At 38.6% G+C, this 18,516-nt stretch overlaps 1 protein-coding gene and 1 pseudogene across 1 annotated transcript in view; both read right to left on the bottom strand.

Annotated features, from left to right (window-relative positions):
- Positions 1-3,757: 3,757 nt before the first annotated feature.
- LOC102858206 lies at positions 3,758-5,073 on the bottom strand (annotated as a pseudogene).
- A 613-nt stretch (positions 5,074-5,686) lies between these two features.
- The window catches only part of NCAPG2 (non-SMC condensin II complex, subunit G2), a 103,266-nt gene continuing 90,436 nt past the window's right edge, over positions 5,687-18,516 (bottom strand). Inside the window, exons 23-26 of the mRNA XM_006887661.1 lie at positions 12,703-12,806; positions 11,790-11,890; positions 9,805-9,904; positions 5,687-5,735 (exon numbers count right to left, since the gene is read on the bottom strand). Coding sequence (XP_006887723.1) covers positions 5,687-5,735; positions 9,805-9,904; positions 11,790-11,890; positions 12,703-12,806 — 354 coding nt within the window. The remainder of the gene's footprint in view (positions 5,736-9,804; positions 9,905-11,789; positions 11,891-12,702; positions 12,807-18,516) is intronic.

Below are 18,516 nucleotides of genomic sequence, written 5' to 3' on the forward strand. Positions count from 1 at the left end.
TCTTGTGATTAGCTATTGTGATATATATTGTTTTTCTTAGCTTCACTGCTATATTCTGTCACTGTAGATAAATGTTTGGGTTGTGTTTGTTTTTTGTTGATCTTGTATCTTTGCTGGATTGGTCAGCTATGTCATTTTCTCCCTTAATCATTAAGGTTTTCCAAGTATACTACCATATCACCTGCATATAGAGATCTATGTACTCTTAAATTGTTGTCTACTGTGAGACCAGTACAAGGTGGTTTTGATTACTGTAGTTATGTAGTACGTTTTAAAATCAGGAAATATAAGACCTCCTACTTTGTGTTTCTCTTTCAAAACTATATAGCTATTAGAGGCTCTGGCCATTCATAGAAAGCTGATAATTGATTTTTTAATTTCTGTAAAGATAATTACTTTTAGATTGCACTGAATCTACAGATGGTTTTGGGTAGCAGTGGTTGCTATGTGTCAAGTCACCTGCAGTTACACCAACCCTATAGACAAGAGCTCTGAACCTTGCCCTACCTTGAGCCAGTCTGTCTCTGACACTTAACCCTTTTATCTCAGTTACTGTGTCAATCCATCTCATCCAGAGTTTTCACCCTCTTGTGAAGTCCGTCCAGAGCACATGATTGTGCTTATGCAAAACCTATACTTGGACCAGGGAGGAAGTCATTGGAACAGAGCAAGGAAAAACTGCATGGTTCAAAATCAGGAAGGGTGTATGCCAGGGATGTTTCCTATCTCCATACTTTTTCAATCTATATGCAGAAAAAAAAATCATCCAGGAGGTTGGGCTCCATGAGGAGGAGTGTGGTATAAGGATTGGAGGAGGAATCAACAACCTGTGTTACGCAGATGACACAACCCAGCTTGCTGAAACTGAGAGGGACCCGAAGTGCTTGCTGCAGGTGGTCAAGGACTGCAGCTTTCAATATTGAAGCTCAACATCAAAAAAAGATTCTCACTACTGGGCTGATTGGCAGTATCATGAAAGACGGTGAAGAGACTGAGATTGTTAAGAGTTTTAGTTTGCTTGGCTCCACAACCAACATTCTTGGTACCAGCAGCCAGAAAATTTAAAAAGATGAATTGCATTGGGAAAGGCTCCTGTCAGGGACCTCTCCAGAGTACTGAAAAGTAATGACATCAGTCTGAGAGTCAGGTGCACCTCATCCAGACCATTGTCTTCACAATTACTTGCTATGCATCAGAAACCTGGACAGTGACTAGGGATGATAAAAAAATGCCTTCGAGCTGTGGTGCTGGAGAAGAGTCCTGAATATACCATGGACTGCCAAGAGAACAAATGGGTTTTTCATAGAGAGGTGAAACCAGGCTGCTCCCTAGAGGTAAGGATTCTGAGGCTTTGTCTGACATACTTTGGACATGCTGCAAGGAAGGGCCAGTCCTTGGAAAAGAACCTCATGCTTGGGAGAATGGAGGGACAGCACAAGAGAGAAGATCCTTGATGAGATGGATTAAGTGACTGGGGTAATGAGGGTGGGTGTGTCTGAGACAATAAGGTTGGCTCAGGATAGAGCAGGTTTAGAGCTGTGGTACACAGGGTCGCTGACTCACAGACAACTCAACAGCATGTAACAACCATTGAGTTAGCTGCAACTCAGTGTCTGCATACAATGGGATTAAACATTGGTCCTGTCCCACCTTCACAAGTGCAACTGTGCTTGACCCCATAGCTGTACAATGTTGTTGGGTGCTATCATATCCAACTCTACGCATGCAACCCTATAAACAGCAGACTGAAACCTTGCCTCATCCGGCTCACTTCTACTATGGTTGAGGGTAATGTCTGTTAAGTCTAGTTGGTATGTAGGGTCATTTAGGTCCTTATTGTTCTAAATGTTCTATCCAATATTCAGAATGACATATCATGAGAACAGACTCAAACTATTACCTAGTGCTATTTTTTTCTGTAATTGTTAGTGTTTTCCTTATATGATTGTTACATTTTCTCGTTAACTATTTTATAACTACAAAATGTCCATCTTTCTCTCTACTGGAAGGTTTTATCTTAAAGACTCCTAAATCTGAAGAAATAGACCTCAGACCACCATTCTCACCATCAAGAGTCCACTTGGGACATGTTAAGTCCCACAAAATTTTGCCAAAATCTCTATTGTTGTTATGTGCCGTTGAGTCACTTGTGACTCATAGCGACCCTATGTACAACAACCCTAAACTCTGCTCTGTCCTGTGCCAATCGCACTGTTTCCAACACACCCATCCTGATTATCCCAGTCACTGAATCAATCCACCTCATAGGGGGCCTTCCTCTCCTGCACTGTCCCTCCACCCCCCCAAGCATGATGTCCTTCTCCAAGGACCGGTCCCTCTTTACAATATGTCCCAAGTATGTTAAACAAAGCTTCAGAATCCTTGCCTCCAAGGAGTAGCTTGGTTTAATCCTCTCCAAGATCAATCTGTTTTCCTAGCAGTCCATGGTACCCTCAATACTCTTCTCCAGCACCACAGCTTAAAGGTATCAATGCTCCAATGCTCCTTCTGTCCTCCTTAGTCATTGTCCAACTCTGATGCATAACAAGTGATTGAAAAGACCATGGCCTATATTGGATACACTCTAGTCTCCAGAGACACCATTGATCTTCAGAACTTTGGAAAGGTCCCAAACAGCAGACTTTCCCATCGCAATACATCTTTTAGAAGGGGTCGTGGTACTAGGGATATTGTAGCTAATGTTAGCTGGATGTTCACTGAAAGCAGGGAGCACCAGAGGAATGTATATCTGTGTTTCATTGATTATGCAAAGGTGTTTGACTGTGTGGACCATAAAAAAACTATGGCTGACTCTAAGAAGAATGGGAATCCCGGAATACTTGATTGTGCTGAGAAACCTATACTGGGATCAAGAGGCAGTCATCAGAACAGAGCAGGGTTCAAAATTGGGAAGGGTGTATGCCAGGGATGTGTTCTGTCTCCATACCTTTTCAAACTGTATGCAGAACAGATTATCCGGGAGGATGGGCTCTATGAGGAGAAATTTGGGGGTCAAGATTGGTGGAAGACCTATCAACAATCTGCAATATGCAGATGACACAATCCTGCTTGCTGAAGTGAGGAGGACCTGAAGCGCTTGCTGCAGAGGGTCAAGGATTGTAGCCTCCAATATGGATTGAGGCTCAATGTCAAGAAGACAGAGATTCTCACCACTGGGCCAATAGGCTGCATCAGGATGGATGGTGAAGAGATTGAGATTGTTCACAGCTTTAGTTTGCTTGGCTCTACAGTCAACACTCTTGGCATCAGTAGCCAGGAAATTAAAAAATCTCTATTACGTGAAAATAAAAAATTTACTAATATATGGTATGAAAGAACTGAAAGGTAATAATTTGATCATGGGTTAATTGGAGCTTTAGTATGTAAGTGAAGTTTATAATTTTGTTATATGTTCTTATGAGTCATACAAAACACATCAAACAAAGATATCTGGATAGTCAGTTTCAAACTTAGCTAAAATAAACTAGAACATTACTCCATACTTCACTAGCTATTTACTAGTATCTCTTGATAAAATGTTACTTTTATTATTTTGTAACACTCTCCTCAACCCCAATCCAGAACTTTGTTATAAATACACATCTGGTGAGTGAGGGGTGACAGAAGGCAGAGAAGGTGCTGTATAGAGCTGGTATAGGCTTGGAGGCTGGGCGGCACACATACAGTGTCTGCCCAAGAGGGCAGCATTCTGAGGGGTGGTAGTGGTAACAGCAGCTCCGTGCTCAGCTCACACAATTCAAGGCCTTTTGGGCATATCTGCATTGTAGTGCTTTGGCTGCCTGCCCCCCCCCCACCGGCCACCTGCTGCTCTGGCTTCTGGGAAATTGGTGCTAGGGCTCCTGCTGCACAGCATGAAGCTGATCTGGCCATGGGGGTAGGTGGGGATGGTGCAGTAGGGGAGGCCGCCACAAGAAAGAGGAGATGGTGCATCCCTTTGGGGCTCAGGTACAGCCACCAGCACTCCCCTCCGCCCCCGCAGCAGAGAACGCCATCCTCCTTGAGGTCTGTCTTCATGAGCTCATAGTATTCTCTGAAGAGGTTCTTGGCAGGGCCCAAGGGGTCTGAAGGCATCCTGGTTCTGTTTCATGTATTCAAAACCATCACCTACATACAGGCTCGGCTTTAAGCTGCAGTGTCCAACCGCCATGCCTGGAAGAAACTGAAGAGACTTGGATGCCATCCTCATCGATTTCACACTGGACCACTTCCTGCAGGCCACCTCCATCCCCACCCCCGATGATCAGCACCTTGTGAGGGTTGTGGTGACTGCAAAGGGTAGGCTGGCAATCATCTTCTGGTTAAACTCATCACTCTTGGTGCACTGGATAACGCCGTCCAACACCAGCACACTGCCATGAGTCTGATGAGGGAATACAAAGATGTCCTGGTACCTCTCATGATGATACTGCAGCAGCTGCTCCACCTGCAGCCAGAGCCTTGCCACGAGTTACAAGCGTCGAGCTGCAGCACAACCAGACCAGGTTGCCTGGCGACTGCACTGCCTACTTTGTATTCTTTTTAACTACATTGAGTAATTTCTTGTACCTTAGAGAAACACAGGCAATGAAAAAAAACTGGTATTTGTTTATTGTGCTTAAGAGCTGGACACAGGATAAGCAAGAAATGTAAACATCACTGGCTTTCCATCTGTTAAGGTGGCTACCAGGGTCCACACAGGAACTCTGGTGGCCTAGGGGGAAGCTGCTATGCTGCCAACCCCAACACGCACAGTTCAATCCACCAACTACTTGGTGGGAGAAAAATAGGCCGTCTTCTCTCATGCAGTTTTCTGCCTCTGAAAACCCCCTGGGTCAGCTGGGCATTCATTTGGGCTCCACAGAACAGCAAGGTCCACAGGCTACAGAATCTGGCAGGTAACCACAGGGTTGGCAAAGCAGGGTCATGGGCATCACACAGAGGAAGGCTTGACATCCCTCCTCCATTCCCCTGGCACCTACCATTCTTATAACTGCAAGAGCTCTCAGAACAAAAAGATAAAAGACTAACAGAGACATGCCTCAGGCTAAAGGACTTCATTTCTTTGCTGTTCATGTTCTATAGCCACAGGACTCAAGGCTCAACATCCAATAAAGGCATTATAAAGGGAAGAAAAAAAGGAGGCTGCATTGCTGTTCTTTACTGTAATGGAATACAGATGGAAGAGCCATCTCTGAGCTTTCTGGCATACATACCCTCAGCCATTCTATTTTTTGCTATATACATTCGTTTCTCCTTCTGTACAAGACAGGTTTAAAGAGATGGCATTTATCTGAGAAATCAATCTTTGTCTATAGAGGAAAAAATATATACTAAAATACAAATGATGTGTCACTGTTTTATTACAGCTTACAAACACATGTGTATGTATTCACACACATATTGTTTACTTAGAAAATATGTCCTTTTCTTTCTTTGCACCATAGATTTCTGCACCATTGATACCTACCTGGGCGTTAACAAATTAAATAATCCCTTAGGCAGGTAATGGACAAATACAAAGAGCTTTTGAATTGTCTATTTACATTCAGCAAAAAAAAAAAAAGAATCCCACCCCTTTTCTGGTACACAGGTTCTTAAATACACTAGGAAAATAAACATTTATTTCAAATGTTTTAAAAGTCTTTTTCTGTACAATTTTCCCTGTCCAAAGATGCTTGCTTGGTCATTAATTCAAAAATTCACTCAGTGTTTTTAAAGATGATTCACAGAGATACCTAAAAACACAAAGAAAGAATTAGCTACAAGGAGGGGAGGAAATGAATTATCCAAATTTACTTTTCTGCAACATACAATCTAAAAATTGTTTTTAACCAGATGTATTTAAAAAGAAAACTGACTTGACATCAAATTCTTTACTACCAATTTATTTAGGGACCTTGGTAAAAAAAGAGAGAAGAGAGCAAAGATCTTGTGATTTTTCTCAAATTCCCTACTCCAAAAAATCTTTCCCTCTACTTGCTTACCTTGCATTCCTGGAAATTTGTTTTCTCTCCTTCCAATAAAATCAAGCCTCATTTATATAAGTCCGTTTCATAAACACACACATACACACACATACACACACACACACACACACACACATCTGAAATCACATGTAATTATTTTTCACATGTCAAAAGGAGTAAAATGCCCTATCATTATAGAATTGTTTAAATTAGGTCATACATAGATAACATATAGCACAGTAGCTAGGAAGCCCTCAGTAAATGGTGACCACTATCATCATTCCTATGGTCATCATAATTAGCACGAATGAGATGTTCTTCATTTAGTTAGGTCTTCTTCCAGTTCACTCAGCAACGTTTTATCATTTTCACTGTGTAAGTCTTAAACTTGCTCAAATTTATTCCAAAGTATGTACTATTTTATTCTTTTCTATATTTTTATTATAAACATAATTAGTTTCTTAATTTTCCCTTGGTTCATGTCATTGTATAAAAGAATACAGCTAATTAATTTTGTATCTTGCAACTCTGCCAAATTCCTTTAGAGTGTGTGTGATAAACTCTATACACACATACATGCAGCTCTTGTAATATAGTATGTTACATTGTCAGCAGTTCATAACCAAAAGGTCAGAGGTTCAGATCCACCTGGTACTGGGGGGGAGAGGGATCTCCTTCCATAGACAGATAGTCTCGGTAACCAAATGAAGGATCACTCAAAGTTGGAACTGACTTGATTATAGTGGGTTCCACTGGATATATATTAAAGCATATTAAATAAAGGGGGTAGGTGCAGTCTTCAGACATTTCTAGATACAAGATCTGATAATACAAATAGTTTTACTTTTCTCAATTTGGGTGTCTTTATTTTCCTTACCTAATGATCTGGCTACAAATCCCAGTACCATATTGAAAAGAATTGGCATCTATGTCTTATTCTTGATTTAGGAAGCATGTTTTAAAATAAACTGTAAAAATAATCTAGTCTCAATATACTTTTTTAAAAAAATCAAAAAGAATAAAATGAGAATGCATTATTAAGAAAAGACTGTCTTCTTAACAAAAATCTTTTCAAGGAGTATGTATTACTTTCCTTCAATCCTAATAACAAGGTTTAATGTTGATAACTTAATTCTAATACTATTAAAATTTCTGTGTATATCAGCATGATTTATACTGGCAAGTAATCTGTTTATAATTAATTTAGTAAAAATAAAATTCACTTTGTAACTTAAATGTTAAGAAGTATCTACAGTTCTCAAACTTTAAATTATAATTTTATTTCTATCTTCATGCTATTATGGAAGTAATAAATACAACATTTTTTACATTTACGTGCAGTAGTGTACTGACAAATTCTTACTGTTGCTCATGAGGAAATACGCAAAATTTACAGTACAGTATTCTGAGTAAAGAGATTAAAACGCAATGAAAAACATTTTGTTCAGTACTCATCAAATTGTTCAGTTGACAAAGTATTAAATCAGCTGGAAAGAGAAGTAAATGGCTAAGAAAACACTGCTTCCAAATTAACGCCCATGCTAACTGTACCACAGAATTTACAGAATCTTAAAGGTGTTATATTTGTTTGAAAGTCTCAAGTCCAACATTAAATCAATGATGTTTTAAAACACAGCCTTAAATTCTAATTGTTTATATTTTAGAAGATTGATTTTGTCAGACATTACTTCCTCTACATCTTATTGCTTGGATATTTAAGCAAGAAACCATTATTCCAATGTCCTAATAATTTTTTGGGGGGGTTGTTTCCTCCATAAAGGGAAGAACTTTTCCCCTCCTTGCTTCTTTGTGTTAGTGTAATAGAGAGGACAGATACTCATAATTGTACTACAACGTACAAAACAATTACACTCCCACAGGTTTAAATCCTTTTCTGTAGTGTAAGTTTTTACATTATCAAGCTATTTTTCTCTCACAGTGTGAACTATTTATTTACCTTGCAACTATGTGCAACTGAAAATGAAAAGCAAATCTTTTTTTTTTTTTATTAAGACATACAATTTCATATCCTAAGGAAACAAAAAAATTCCTGAAAATGTTAGTTCTAAAAAATCATCTTAGAAAATGCTTGGAATTAAAAAAAAAAAAAAAAGAAAATGCTTGAAATTATGAGATTATTACCATGTAATACTATGGTATTCAAAGGAGCTGTAGCTGTCCAATACTAATGTATTTGAAACATCCCTGGAATCTTTTCAGAATGGCTTTCAACATTATCTTATAGCAATCAATCTCATTATTTTACAACTAAACATGTCCACTTAAGATTTTTCTTCCTCTTTTCCTGCTACCAATGCACTTGAGTTACTTGTGAGAATTTAAAAGCGTATTTAGATGGAGGATCCCAATGAGTCTGAACTGACTTGAAGGTAGTTAAGTCTGTTTTAAATAAATTAGGGATTTTATTTTCCATATGTAACAAAAGGGAATACTGGTGAAGCAGTCAGTATAGACTTGTGCTGTGAAGCCAAAAGTGGTGCCTCTCTGCTGATTAGAATCCACCAGTGGTGCTGAGGAAGACAGACAGACAATCTCCTCCCATGTAATTGAGAGTCTCCAAAAAACCAAGTTAGGAGATAGTTCTGACTTGATGTCAATGAGTTTGAGTTTCTGAGTTTTACTACAGTAAGTCTAAGAGAATGAAGTCTTTGACAAGGGCTTTAGAGTTAAACAGACTAGGTACCTGGAGTGGCACTGAAGCAAGAGAGTGGAAGATACACAACAAAACTCCACTGAATATCTGTGTGCAATTGTGAGTGAAAGAAACTGAACTGGAAAGCATAAAGCCCTGCGAGTCGAACTCTTATAATACAAGGTGTGATTTACTAGCAACACACAAAGTAAAAGTATTACTCATAGTTGAACAAATTTTTCAAGAGCACATAAAAATAATCCAGGAGTTTCCTTGTGATATATATTTAAATTAATAGATCACATGTATATTTTTAAACTACCTGTTTTTTAATTTCCTAACAAATGGTAAAAGGCTAAAAGGATTGCCTTTTTAAAAACACTAATATTTGTATCTATACATAAATAGTATAAAAAAATGCACTTTAGATGTTTATTCTTTGAAAACTTTTGCAAAGGAGAAAGTAATTACAAGAAGGGTCCATTTTCCAGGTGTATATACAACAGCTAGAAGGAGTGTACTTAGTTTTGAGCTAACAGTTAACTTTATTTAGCCCATGAAATAGTAAAGGTGGGGGTGAGGGGACTACATTTGTGGTTGATCTAAGAATCAAACACAATTTCTATCTCTGGAGGGAATTTTCTTAATCCTGATGTGGAGGTTTGTGGACTTGCCATGTGTATCTTAAGGAAGCTCACTAAAAATAACTTAATGCAAAACCAAAAATAATCTGTCTTGATTTCTTAATACTTTTCTACAAACTGATATAAGTGCCAATGTCCTTACTTTTCTAGAGCAGAATTTTACAAGCAATTTTACTTTTTAAAAACAGAATTTTGTAGGTTAAACATATGCTTCAAAGGATTTTGTAAACAAACATTTTTATCCTTACAATTTTCATGTTTTCTAAACACCTAGTTATAAGCTGCAGAATTAAGAAGTCAATCTAAAACACACCTGAACAAGATTCTATTTGTAGAGACGTGTGCATGGAATTTATCTAGCTCTTTAACTTTCAGTAAAAAAGACATAGTGGGCAATAGCCCACTAAACAGGTCAGCAGTTCAAATCTACCAGCTACTCTATGGAAGAAAAGATAGGTGATCTCCTCCCAGGAATATTTATAGCCTCAGAACCTCAATCCAGGTCACTCAATGGGAGTGGATTTTTGGATTTGGGTTTTACCTTTCAATGCTATCCTCTTGAAAACTTATCTCCATGAATGTCTTCAGTTTTCCTTGAATAATTAATCCAACTTCCTTCACTGTTGAGATTTTTTGTTTACCTATTAGAAAATTATATTACAAGGGAAAGAAAAGAGTTTAGCACTACTACACAAAACAAATATAACTTCCTATACATCTGAGCACAATTTCTATAGTGCTGAGTGTCCTTTTATTTTCTTTTTATGTTGGCCTGTTGATTTTTAGAACAGTAATTATCTCCTTCACAGGAAAACTGTAGACATCAAAAGAAGATATATGAGAGTAGCTAATCAACTATAAAGCTGATTATTCAAGTCATGGTATTTTCAATTGCTTCTTATGCATTTGAAAGCTGAACAATGAACAAGGATGACAGAATAATCAACGCCTTTGAGTTGTGTTTGATTGCTGAATGCATATCCGATGGACTGCCAAAAGAACAAAAATAAAAATAAAAAAATCTGCCTTATATTAAGTTCAAGCAGGGTGTGCCTAAGACGCAGAAATGCTGAAATTTAGTCTCACATAATACTCTAGGCATGCTGTCAGGAGGGGCTATTTACTGGGGAAAGATATCATGCGGGGAAAGGTGGAAGGTGAGACAAAGAAGATCCTCAACCAAATAGGGTGATGCAGTGACTATAACAATGGCTTTAAGCACATTAGAGACGGTGAGGATAGCACAGGAGAGGGTAATGGTCCGATCTGCATTTCACAAAGCTGCTATGAGTCACAGTAGACATGACAGGACCTACCAACAATCAATTTACAAACTATAGTTCAAAGTGCATATTATCAGATCAAGTGATTATGAGGATACTTCTGTGTATGCTACCATAGACTTAACAGGCCAGAGAATGACAACTACTATTTCAGAGGTGACGGTTTAGGAAATATTTACGAAGTATCTAATAAATACCAGATACATAGCTGCACCCCAACCACTACGTTCAAACTGATGTATTTGTGAATTTTTCCTCATTCTTTGCATCTTAACTCAGTGGTCAAGGGTCATGCCTTTAGGAAAGGGCTTTCTGATGCCCTATCAAGGTTCTTCTAGCTACAAAATACTATTAAAAACAAACAAACAAAATCTACAGATAATCTATGTAATCTGGATTATGGAATGAACGTGTTTCATTAAGACCACTATCTCTAACAGGCTACCTTAGCAGGCACTCACCACATCAGTATAATAAGTAAAATATATAAAAATTTAAAGGGAGTAAAACCAAAAGGATGTTATCTTATATGAATTTTTTTTTTTTAATCACCAATTATTTTTCCTGTGTGAGTTTAACTGACTGGTATATTCAGAATAGACAAAGTTAAGGGTTTGTTTTTTTTTTCAAAGTTAAGTTTTAAGACAAACAGATGTTATAATAAATAATACCATGCAAACATTCACAAAAACAAAACCAGATTTTAAAATCACAAGCGTACAACAAATCTATAGAAATTCAAAGAGCAAAGAATGGGAATACTTAAAGGCACCTCATGCTCAAAGGTGAAAGGTACACAGGAAATGCATTACAGAGGGTTAGCTGGTATAAAACCAAGTACTGAGTCAGCCAAGTAAAGAAAGTCCAAGTTCAAAGAGCCTGAAGAAATATGGTATGTAAAGGAATTCTGAGAAGCCTGGCGTGACTAGGGTCTCAAATGGGGAAGCAGTCCATGAGTTGAGTTTCTAAATCCTTCATAACAATTTTGTGTAAAGGGGTGTTTTGTGACTCAGGCAGTTAACTCACAGTGACCCTATGGGACAAGGCAGGACTGCCCTGTATGGTTTCTTACGCTTTACTCTCTAATAGGGCAGATCACCAGGCTTTTCGTCCCATGGAGCCACTTCGGAAGGTTCAAACTACCAAGCTTTTGGTTAGCATCATTAACTACTATACCCCAAGGTTCCTTATGCAATGTGTATCTGACAGTATCCCAGATGGCATGAGAGAGAAATTTACCAACCTTTATTAATAGCCAAAATAATATGCATAACAGCTGTGAGACACACAATGCCTTCAATCTCATCTGAAATAACACACGTCTTTAGCTCATCTAAAAAGGACCTGTAAAACATTAATCCATTAGTAAACTATACATGCACTATTACTTTACAGAAGTACAAATACAGCAAAGGCTCATCAATAAGGGATGCTGATTAAATTTTTTCCATTTTTTATTCCTATAAGTGTGCCAAATCATAGACAAGACATTAAAATCAAATGATGTTGCAAGTAAGAGAGTAGAAATAGTTTAGTAAGTAATTCTATAATCACAGAACATACACGAGAAAAGAATTTGATATTGTATTGAGAAATTCATAGCTACCAAAAATAATACTTTAGAACTTATAACTGAAAATATCTCTATCAAAGTTCCCCAAGTGGTTAGATAACTGCAAAACTATTCAATCTATAATTAGTCAGACCTGTGTATGTGGCACAAAAAATAGAGAATTTTAGTCAACTGGCAAATGGTCAGACAACTGAATGGTAATGAGTGGTAGGTTGAATGAAAATCACAATGGCTAAGTGCTTTAAAATTATTTAATAAGAAGTCTTTTACCACACATTGATGTTTTAAATGTTTCCCTCTAACTGAATGTAGAGGGGGAAATGCAAAATGTATGAATATTATAAACATAATCAGAGGGAATTCCGATGAATATATTTCACAGAAAGATAGAATTTCTCTTTGTTTAAATTTGGTGTAAATATTTTAAATGGCTAATAAAAAAGAGATGGTTTGGTACCCCTATTCCCACCACCTTCATAGAATTTAACCATGGAAACATTTTAGGAGTAAAAAGAATAAGGTAAAACTGACAGGAGAGCTAAGCAGCACAGTATGCGTTTTAGGACAGTAAACAGAAAACTACCTGACCACATCAGAAGTCTTCATTATTATTCCTATTAAACATCTTGAAAATGGTGGAAGATCTGCAAGGCACTCTGGTGGGGTAAGCTCTTCTATATCAGAAACCTAAAAAAGATAATCCAAGTCAATATTTTGTAATTTCAGACTGGGTCAATTACTTGTTTTTCATTGCTTTGGATTTTAACACTTGAGAAAGAAAGGTCTTCTAAAAACGTGAAACAATATTCCTTACCAAATGGTGAAGTATCCACAAGGATGCATATTATTATACACAAGACTAAACGATTCAGTTAGAAGTAGATAAAAAAGGTAGGCATTGTTATTTCCCAAATGAGGGATGAATATGCATGTTTCACTCTCAAATAGCTCCACCACCATCTACTTGGCAAATCACTCACCTACACACGACTAGACCACACTTAAAACTTCCTACAGGGAAAATTCTACACAAAAATTATTTAATTGGTGAAGTCTGTCAGCTATATTAATCACTTTTATGTGCATAGTTTTGTGACAACTGCATTTACCAGGCTAAACAATTATTTTCCAGTACCCAGAATAAAATCTCAATATTCCACAACAGTAATTCTTCCAGTCTTCTCCAAATCCCTGTTAATGCTAATACATTTTTGTCTCTATGCATATTTCCTCCTCCATGTATTTCAAATAAATGTGATCATAAAGAATCTAAGATTTCTACATGGAAAATCATAAAATACTGCTGAGAGAAACTAATGAAGGTATATTTAAAAACAATAATAAGTAATTTTGTTTATTAAAAACTCCATGGAGATGAGCAAATTGATTCTAAAATTTATACCAAGATGCATGAGTTAAAATAATTTATTTTTTAAAAAGGGAAGTAAAGCTGAGAAGCTTTACTACATGATTTCAAGATTGACTTTAAAATTACAGTGATCAAGACAGCAAACTTCATAGAACTCTTGATAAAAATATCAATGAAGCTCAGTCACAAAAGAACAAATACATAATGCCACTGTTATAAAACAGGACTGACATGGAGGTTGGGGGGAAAACTAAGAAAAGCGGGGATAAATAATGAACACTGCATTGAAACAGAGGAGGGAAAGAACTGCTTAAAAGGAATATATGATTAGGCATTATTTGCATGACAACAGTCCAGATTAAGGTGCGTGGCAAAGTGGACTGGGGGAGCGGGGAGTGTGCAACAATGAATAAATGCATGAATGAATGGAAATCCAAGTTTTCTGTAAACTTGTTAGAATCACAATTTAAAAAAAAGAAATGAAACTGAAGAGACTCTAGAGATTAGCCTACACATAAACAATCACGTTATATGCAACAAGGGAGTTGAAGCAATTCAATGAGGAAAGGATATTTAACGATAAAAATTCTAGGAGAAAACATAAGAAAATACCACACTGAAATAGGGAACATTACTAAGAGGGGGAGGAAAGTATTAACCATAACAGAAAAACCTATTAAATTATCTTCATGAAAATAAAAACCTGCTGCCTCTGCCTATCAAAGACATCTTTACAACGTAAGGGAGCTCTGGTGGCCTAGTGGCAAGAAGCTGCACTGCAATCCCAGAGGTTTAAATCCACCAGATGCTCTGCTGGAGAAGGAGGAGCAATATCCTCCTGTACCAGTCGGATCTGATTTGACGGTACAAACACAAAGAAAAAGAATAAAATTGAAGGAAAAAAAAATGAATAGTAGTGAGCTGTCAACAGAGGAAATACTCTCATGCATACCTGAAAAAGGATTTTTATCTATATGAGGAGCTCTTATAATTTAAGAATGAAAGGATAACAGTAACACAGTACCTTGTTAAGATGTGGTTCCATGCTTATCTGTATTTATCAACGTGGAAATTTTCTTTAAAGTCTGTGTATTTTACTAAATATAAATTATGCCTTAATTTTAAGAATGGGGGAAAAGAGTAGTTGTATTTCTTATGCATTGAGACAAAGATTCTCACCACTGGACCACTTGGCAGCATCAGGATGGATGGTGAAGAGACTGAGATTGTACACAGCTTTAGTTTGCTGGGCTCCACAGTCAACAGTCTTGGCACCAGCAGCCAGGAAATTAAAAGGCACATTGCCATGGGAAAGTCTGCTGTTAGGGACCTCTCCAAAGTACTGAAGAGCAATGGTGTCTCTCTGGAGACCAAGGTGCGTCTGATATAGGCCATGGTCTTCGCAATCACGTGTTATGCATCAGAGAGTTGGACAATGACCAAAGAGGATAGAAGGATAATTGATGCCTTTGAGCTGTGGTGCTGGAGAAGAGTATTGAGAATACCATGGACTGCTAGGAAAACAAACAGATTTGTCCTGGAAAGGGTTAAACCGGGTGGCTCCCTGGAGGCAAGGATTCTGAGGCTCCGTCTAACACACTTTGGACAAGTTGTGAGGAGAGAACGGTCCTTGGAGAAGGACATCATGCTTGGGAGGGTGGAGGGACAGCGCAGGAGAGGAAGGCCCTCTATGAGGTGGATTGATTCAGTGACTGGGATAATCAGGATGGGAGTGTCAGAGACAGTGCGACTGGCACAGGACAGAACAGAGTTTAGGGCTGTTGTACATAGAGTCACTATGAGTCGCAAGCGACTCGACGGCACATAACAACAACAACAACATTGAGAAAAAAGCGTTACCTATGTCTTCGTCTGTCAAGTGTGGCTGAATATTGCTAATTTTTCCATAAAGACCATATTTACTGTTTCATGATACTTAGTACTTGGCTAATATACTATAAAAAAATCTAATGTGCTGCAACTGTTGCTGCTATGTCTCATGAAATCAGCTCCAACTCAAGTCAAGCCAGTGAACAACAGAATAAAACTTTACCCTGATCCCTGACAACCGCTGTTATATCTGAGCTTCATCCATTTCATTGAGGGTCTTCCTCTCTTCCACCAATACTCAACTAAAGATACTCATAATAGATACTATTCATACAAAAGAACTTACTACTACTCAATTGATAAGGTTCCCCATCACATTTTTTGCCAAATTTAAATGACATATTGAACAGATGTATCACTTAGCAGCAGGCAAGTTAAATCACACTGACTTGAGGAAAAGGTTCCAAGATGGTGGTGGTGAAGGAAATAGCCTAAGAGCTGGAGGAGCAGCAAGCTGCATAGAAATAGGCCACCAGAGAGACTGATGTGGTGCACAGAGGCCAAGGTGGCACAAGGGGGACAGTAGGAATTTGAATCAGAACTTTTATTAAAATAGTTTGGGAGCAGTGAGCCACAGCCCCCCCAGAGGAAGATGCCAACTTAGCTGCTGTGGGACCCACGGACAAGGAGAAAGCAGATTAATGGGAAATTGAGTTTTCTTAAGCCCCGCTGACCTGCCAGTAGCAAGCAGATCAGTGGGAATTTTATTGAGTCTTCTTAAGCCCTGCTGGCCCCAGGAGCCTGCTGCTGGGCAAGGACCACTGAGTGAAAGCTGCTGGGTGGGAGACACAGCTGGAATTTGAGTAAGGACCCAACTTGTGAGCAAACCTGGACAGATGAAATCCAAGTAGGTTACCAAAAGTGACTGACCTGCCCTTGTGGTTGTCCCACGCCTGTGCCCTCATTCAGCCTCACCCATGCCTACATGTCCAGTCAATCAACTTGCCTTTAATCTGGAGCACCTAGATCTGACTTAGCTACAAGAGGCAGCTCTCACGGGCATGACATAAAACTTCCCTTGAGTCAGAAGTGCAGACAAAAACAAGGGGGGTAGCTGCCCCATTGATTGCTAGAGCACTGTCTTCAGATCAAGAAACTATCAAGCTGTACAGCACCCTGCACAAGCACAAAGCAAGATGTCAACACCAAAAGGTGACACAGTATCAATGGATTTGCCGAAGCCAGAAAGTCTGATGGAACTTTCTAACACAAAATTTAAAAGAACAATGATTGAATATTTTCAATGAGTTAAAGACAAACTTGTTACAGGACACTGTAAGCAAAATCCAGGAGGAGCTTAAAAAAATCCAGAACAATGCAGATAAAACAAAAGAGGCATTAGTGGCAGTGGAAAAGCAAAAGACGACGATCCAAAATATAAGGTCCAAAGTTTCAGATGCTGTCAAAATGATGGAGGGACACAGGAATAGAGTTGAAGAGATGGAACATAGAACCAGTGAAATAGAAGATATAATTGTACCACTACTGTACATCTGCTATACCAAAAAGCAAAATCAAAAAGGAAGGAAAAAGAAGAAAACCTAAGAATAATGTGGGACACCAGCAAGAGAAATAACATGTACATCACTGGAATCCCAGAACAGGAAGAAGCATATAAAGGCACTGAAAAAGTTGTAGAAGAATTACTAGAGAAACTTTCCAGGCAAAATGAAGAATGAGAGAATATATATGCAAGAAGCTGAGTGAACACCATATAGAATAGACCCCAAAAGAAAAAACACCAAGGCATACCACAGTTAAAATTGCCAGAACCAAAGATAAGGGGAGAATTCAGAAAGCAACAAGGGAGAAAAAAACAGTAACCTATAAGGGAGAGCGGATAAGAACAAATGACAATTTCTCAGCAGAGACCACGCAAGCAAGAAGACAGTGAAAGGACATATATCAAACACTCAAAGAACACGACTGTCAGCCAAGAATACTGTACCCAATAAAAATTATCCATCAAATATAAAGGAAAGATGAAGATATTTAAAAAAAAAAAACAAACAACCCAACCAGACCCTAAGAGAGTTTGTAAAAACAAACAAGACCGGCGTTGCAAAAAACAATGAGAGATGTGCTTCTTACAGAGGTGTCACAGAAATAGCACAGACCAAAGTAACTAGCAACAACACCAGAAGATCTATTAACAATCTGCGTTATGCAGATAACACAACCTCGCTTGCTGAAACTGAGGAGGACCTCATGCACTTGCTGCAGAGGGTCAAGGACTGCAGCCTTCAGTATGGATTGAGGCTCAATGTCAAGAAGACAAAGATTCTCACCACTGGACCAACTGGCAGCATCAGGATGGATGGTGAAGAGATTGAGATTGTTCACAGCTTCAGTTTCCTTGGCTTCACGATCAACACTCTTGGCACCAGCAGCCAGGAAATAAAAAAACGGACTGCGATGGGAAAGTCCGCTGTTAGGGACCTCTCTAAAGTACTCAAGAGCAACGGTGTCTCTCTGGAGACTAAGGTGTGTCTGATACAGGCCATGGTCTTTGCAATCACTTGTTAGGCATCAGAGAGTTGGACAATGACTAAGGAGGATAGAAGGAGAATGGATGCCTTTGAGCTGTGGAGCTGGAGAAGAGTATTGAATGTACCATGGACTGCCAAGAAAACAAACATTCATCCTTGAGAGGGTTAAACCAGGATACTCCTTGGAGGCAAGGATTCTGGGGCTTTGTCTGACATACTTTGGACATGTTGCCAGGAGGGACGGGTCCTTGGAGAGGGACATCATGCTTGGGAGGGTGGAGGGACGGCGCTGGAGGGGAAGACCCTCTATAAGGTGGATTGATTCAGTGACTGGGGTAATTGGGATGGGTGTGTCAGAGGCAATGCGACTGGCACAGGATAGAGCAAGCTTTGGGGCTGTTGTACACAGGGTCGCTATGAGTCACAAGCTACTAGATGGTACATAATAAAAACAACAACAACTAAATAATCACACTGAATGTGAATGGTTTCAATGCACCACTGAAGACAAAAAGATTGGATAAAAAAACCAAAATCTATCAATATGCTGTTTACAAGAGACACACCTGGAAAATGAAGATAAAGAAAGACTAAAAATAAAAGAATGGGGAAAAATATATCAAGCAAATGGCTGTTGCAGACTGAGGAT

The sequence above is a fragment of the Elephantulus edwardii genome, unplaced genomic scaffold, assembly GCF_000299155.1.
Source record: "Elephantulus edwardii isolate Elephantulus edwardi_28Jun2011 unplaced genomic scaffold, EleEdw1.0 scaffold00060, whole genome shotgun sequence".
NCBI lineage: Eukaryota > Metazoa > Chordata > Mammalia > Macroscelidea > Macroscelididae > Elephantulus > Elephantulus edwardii.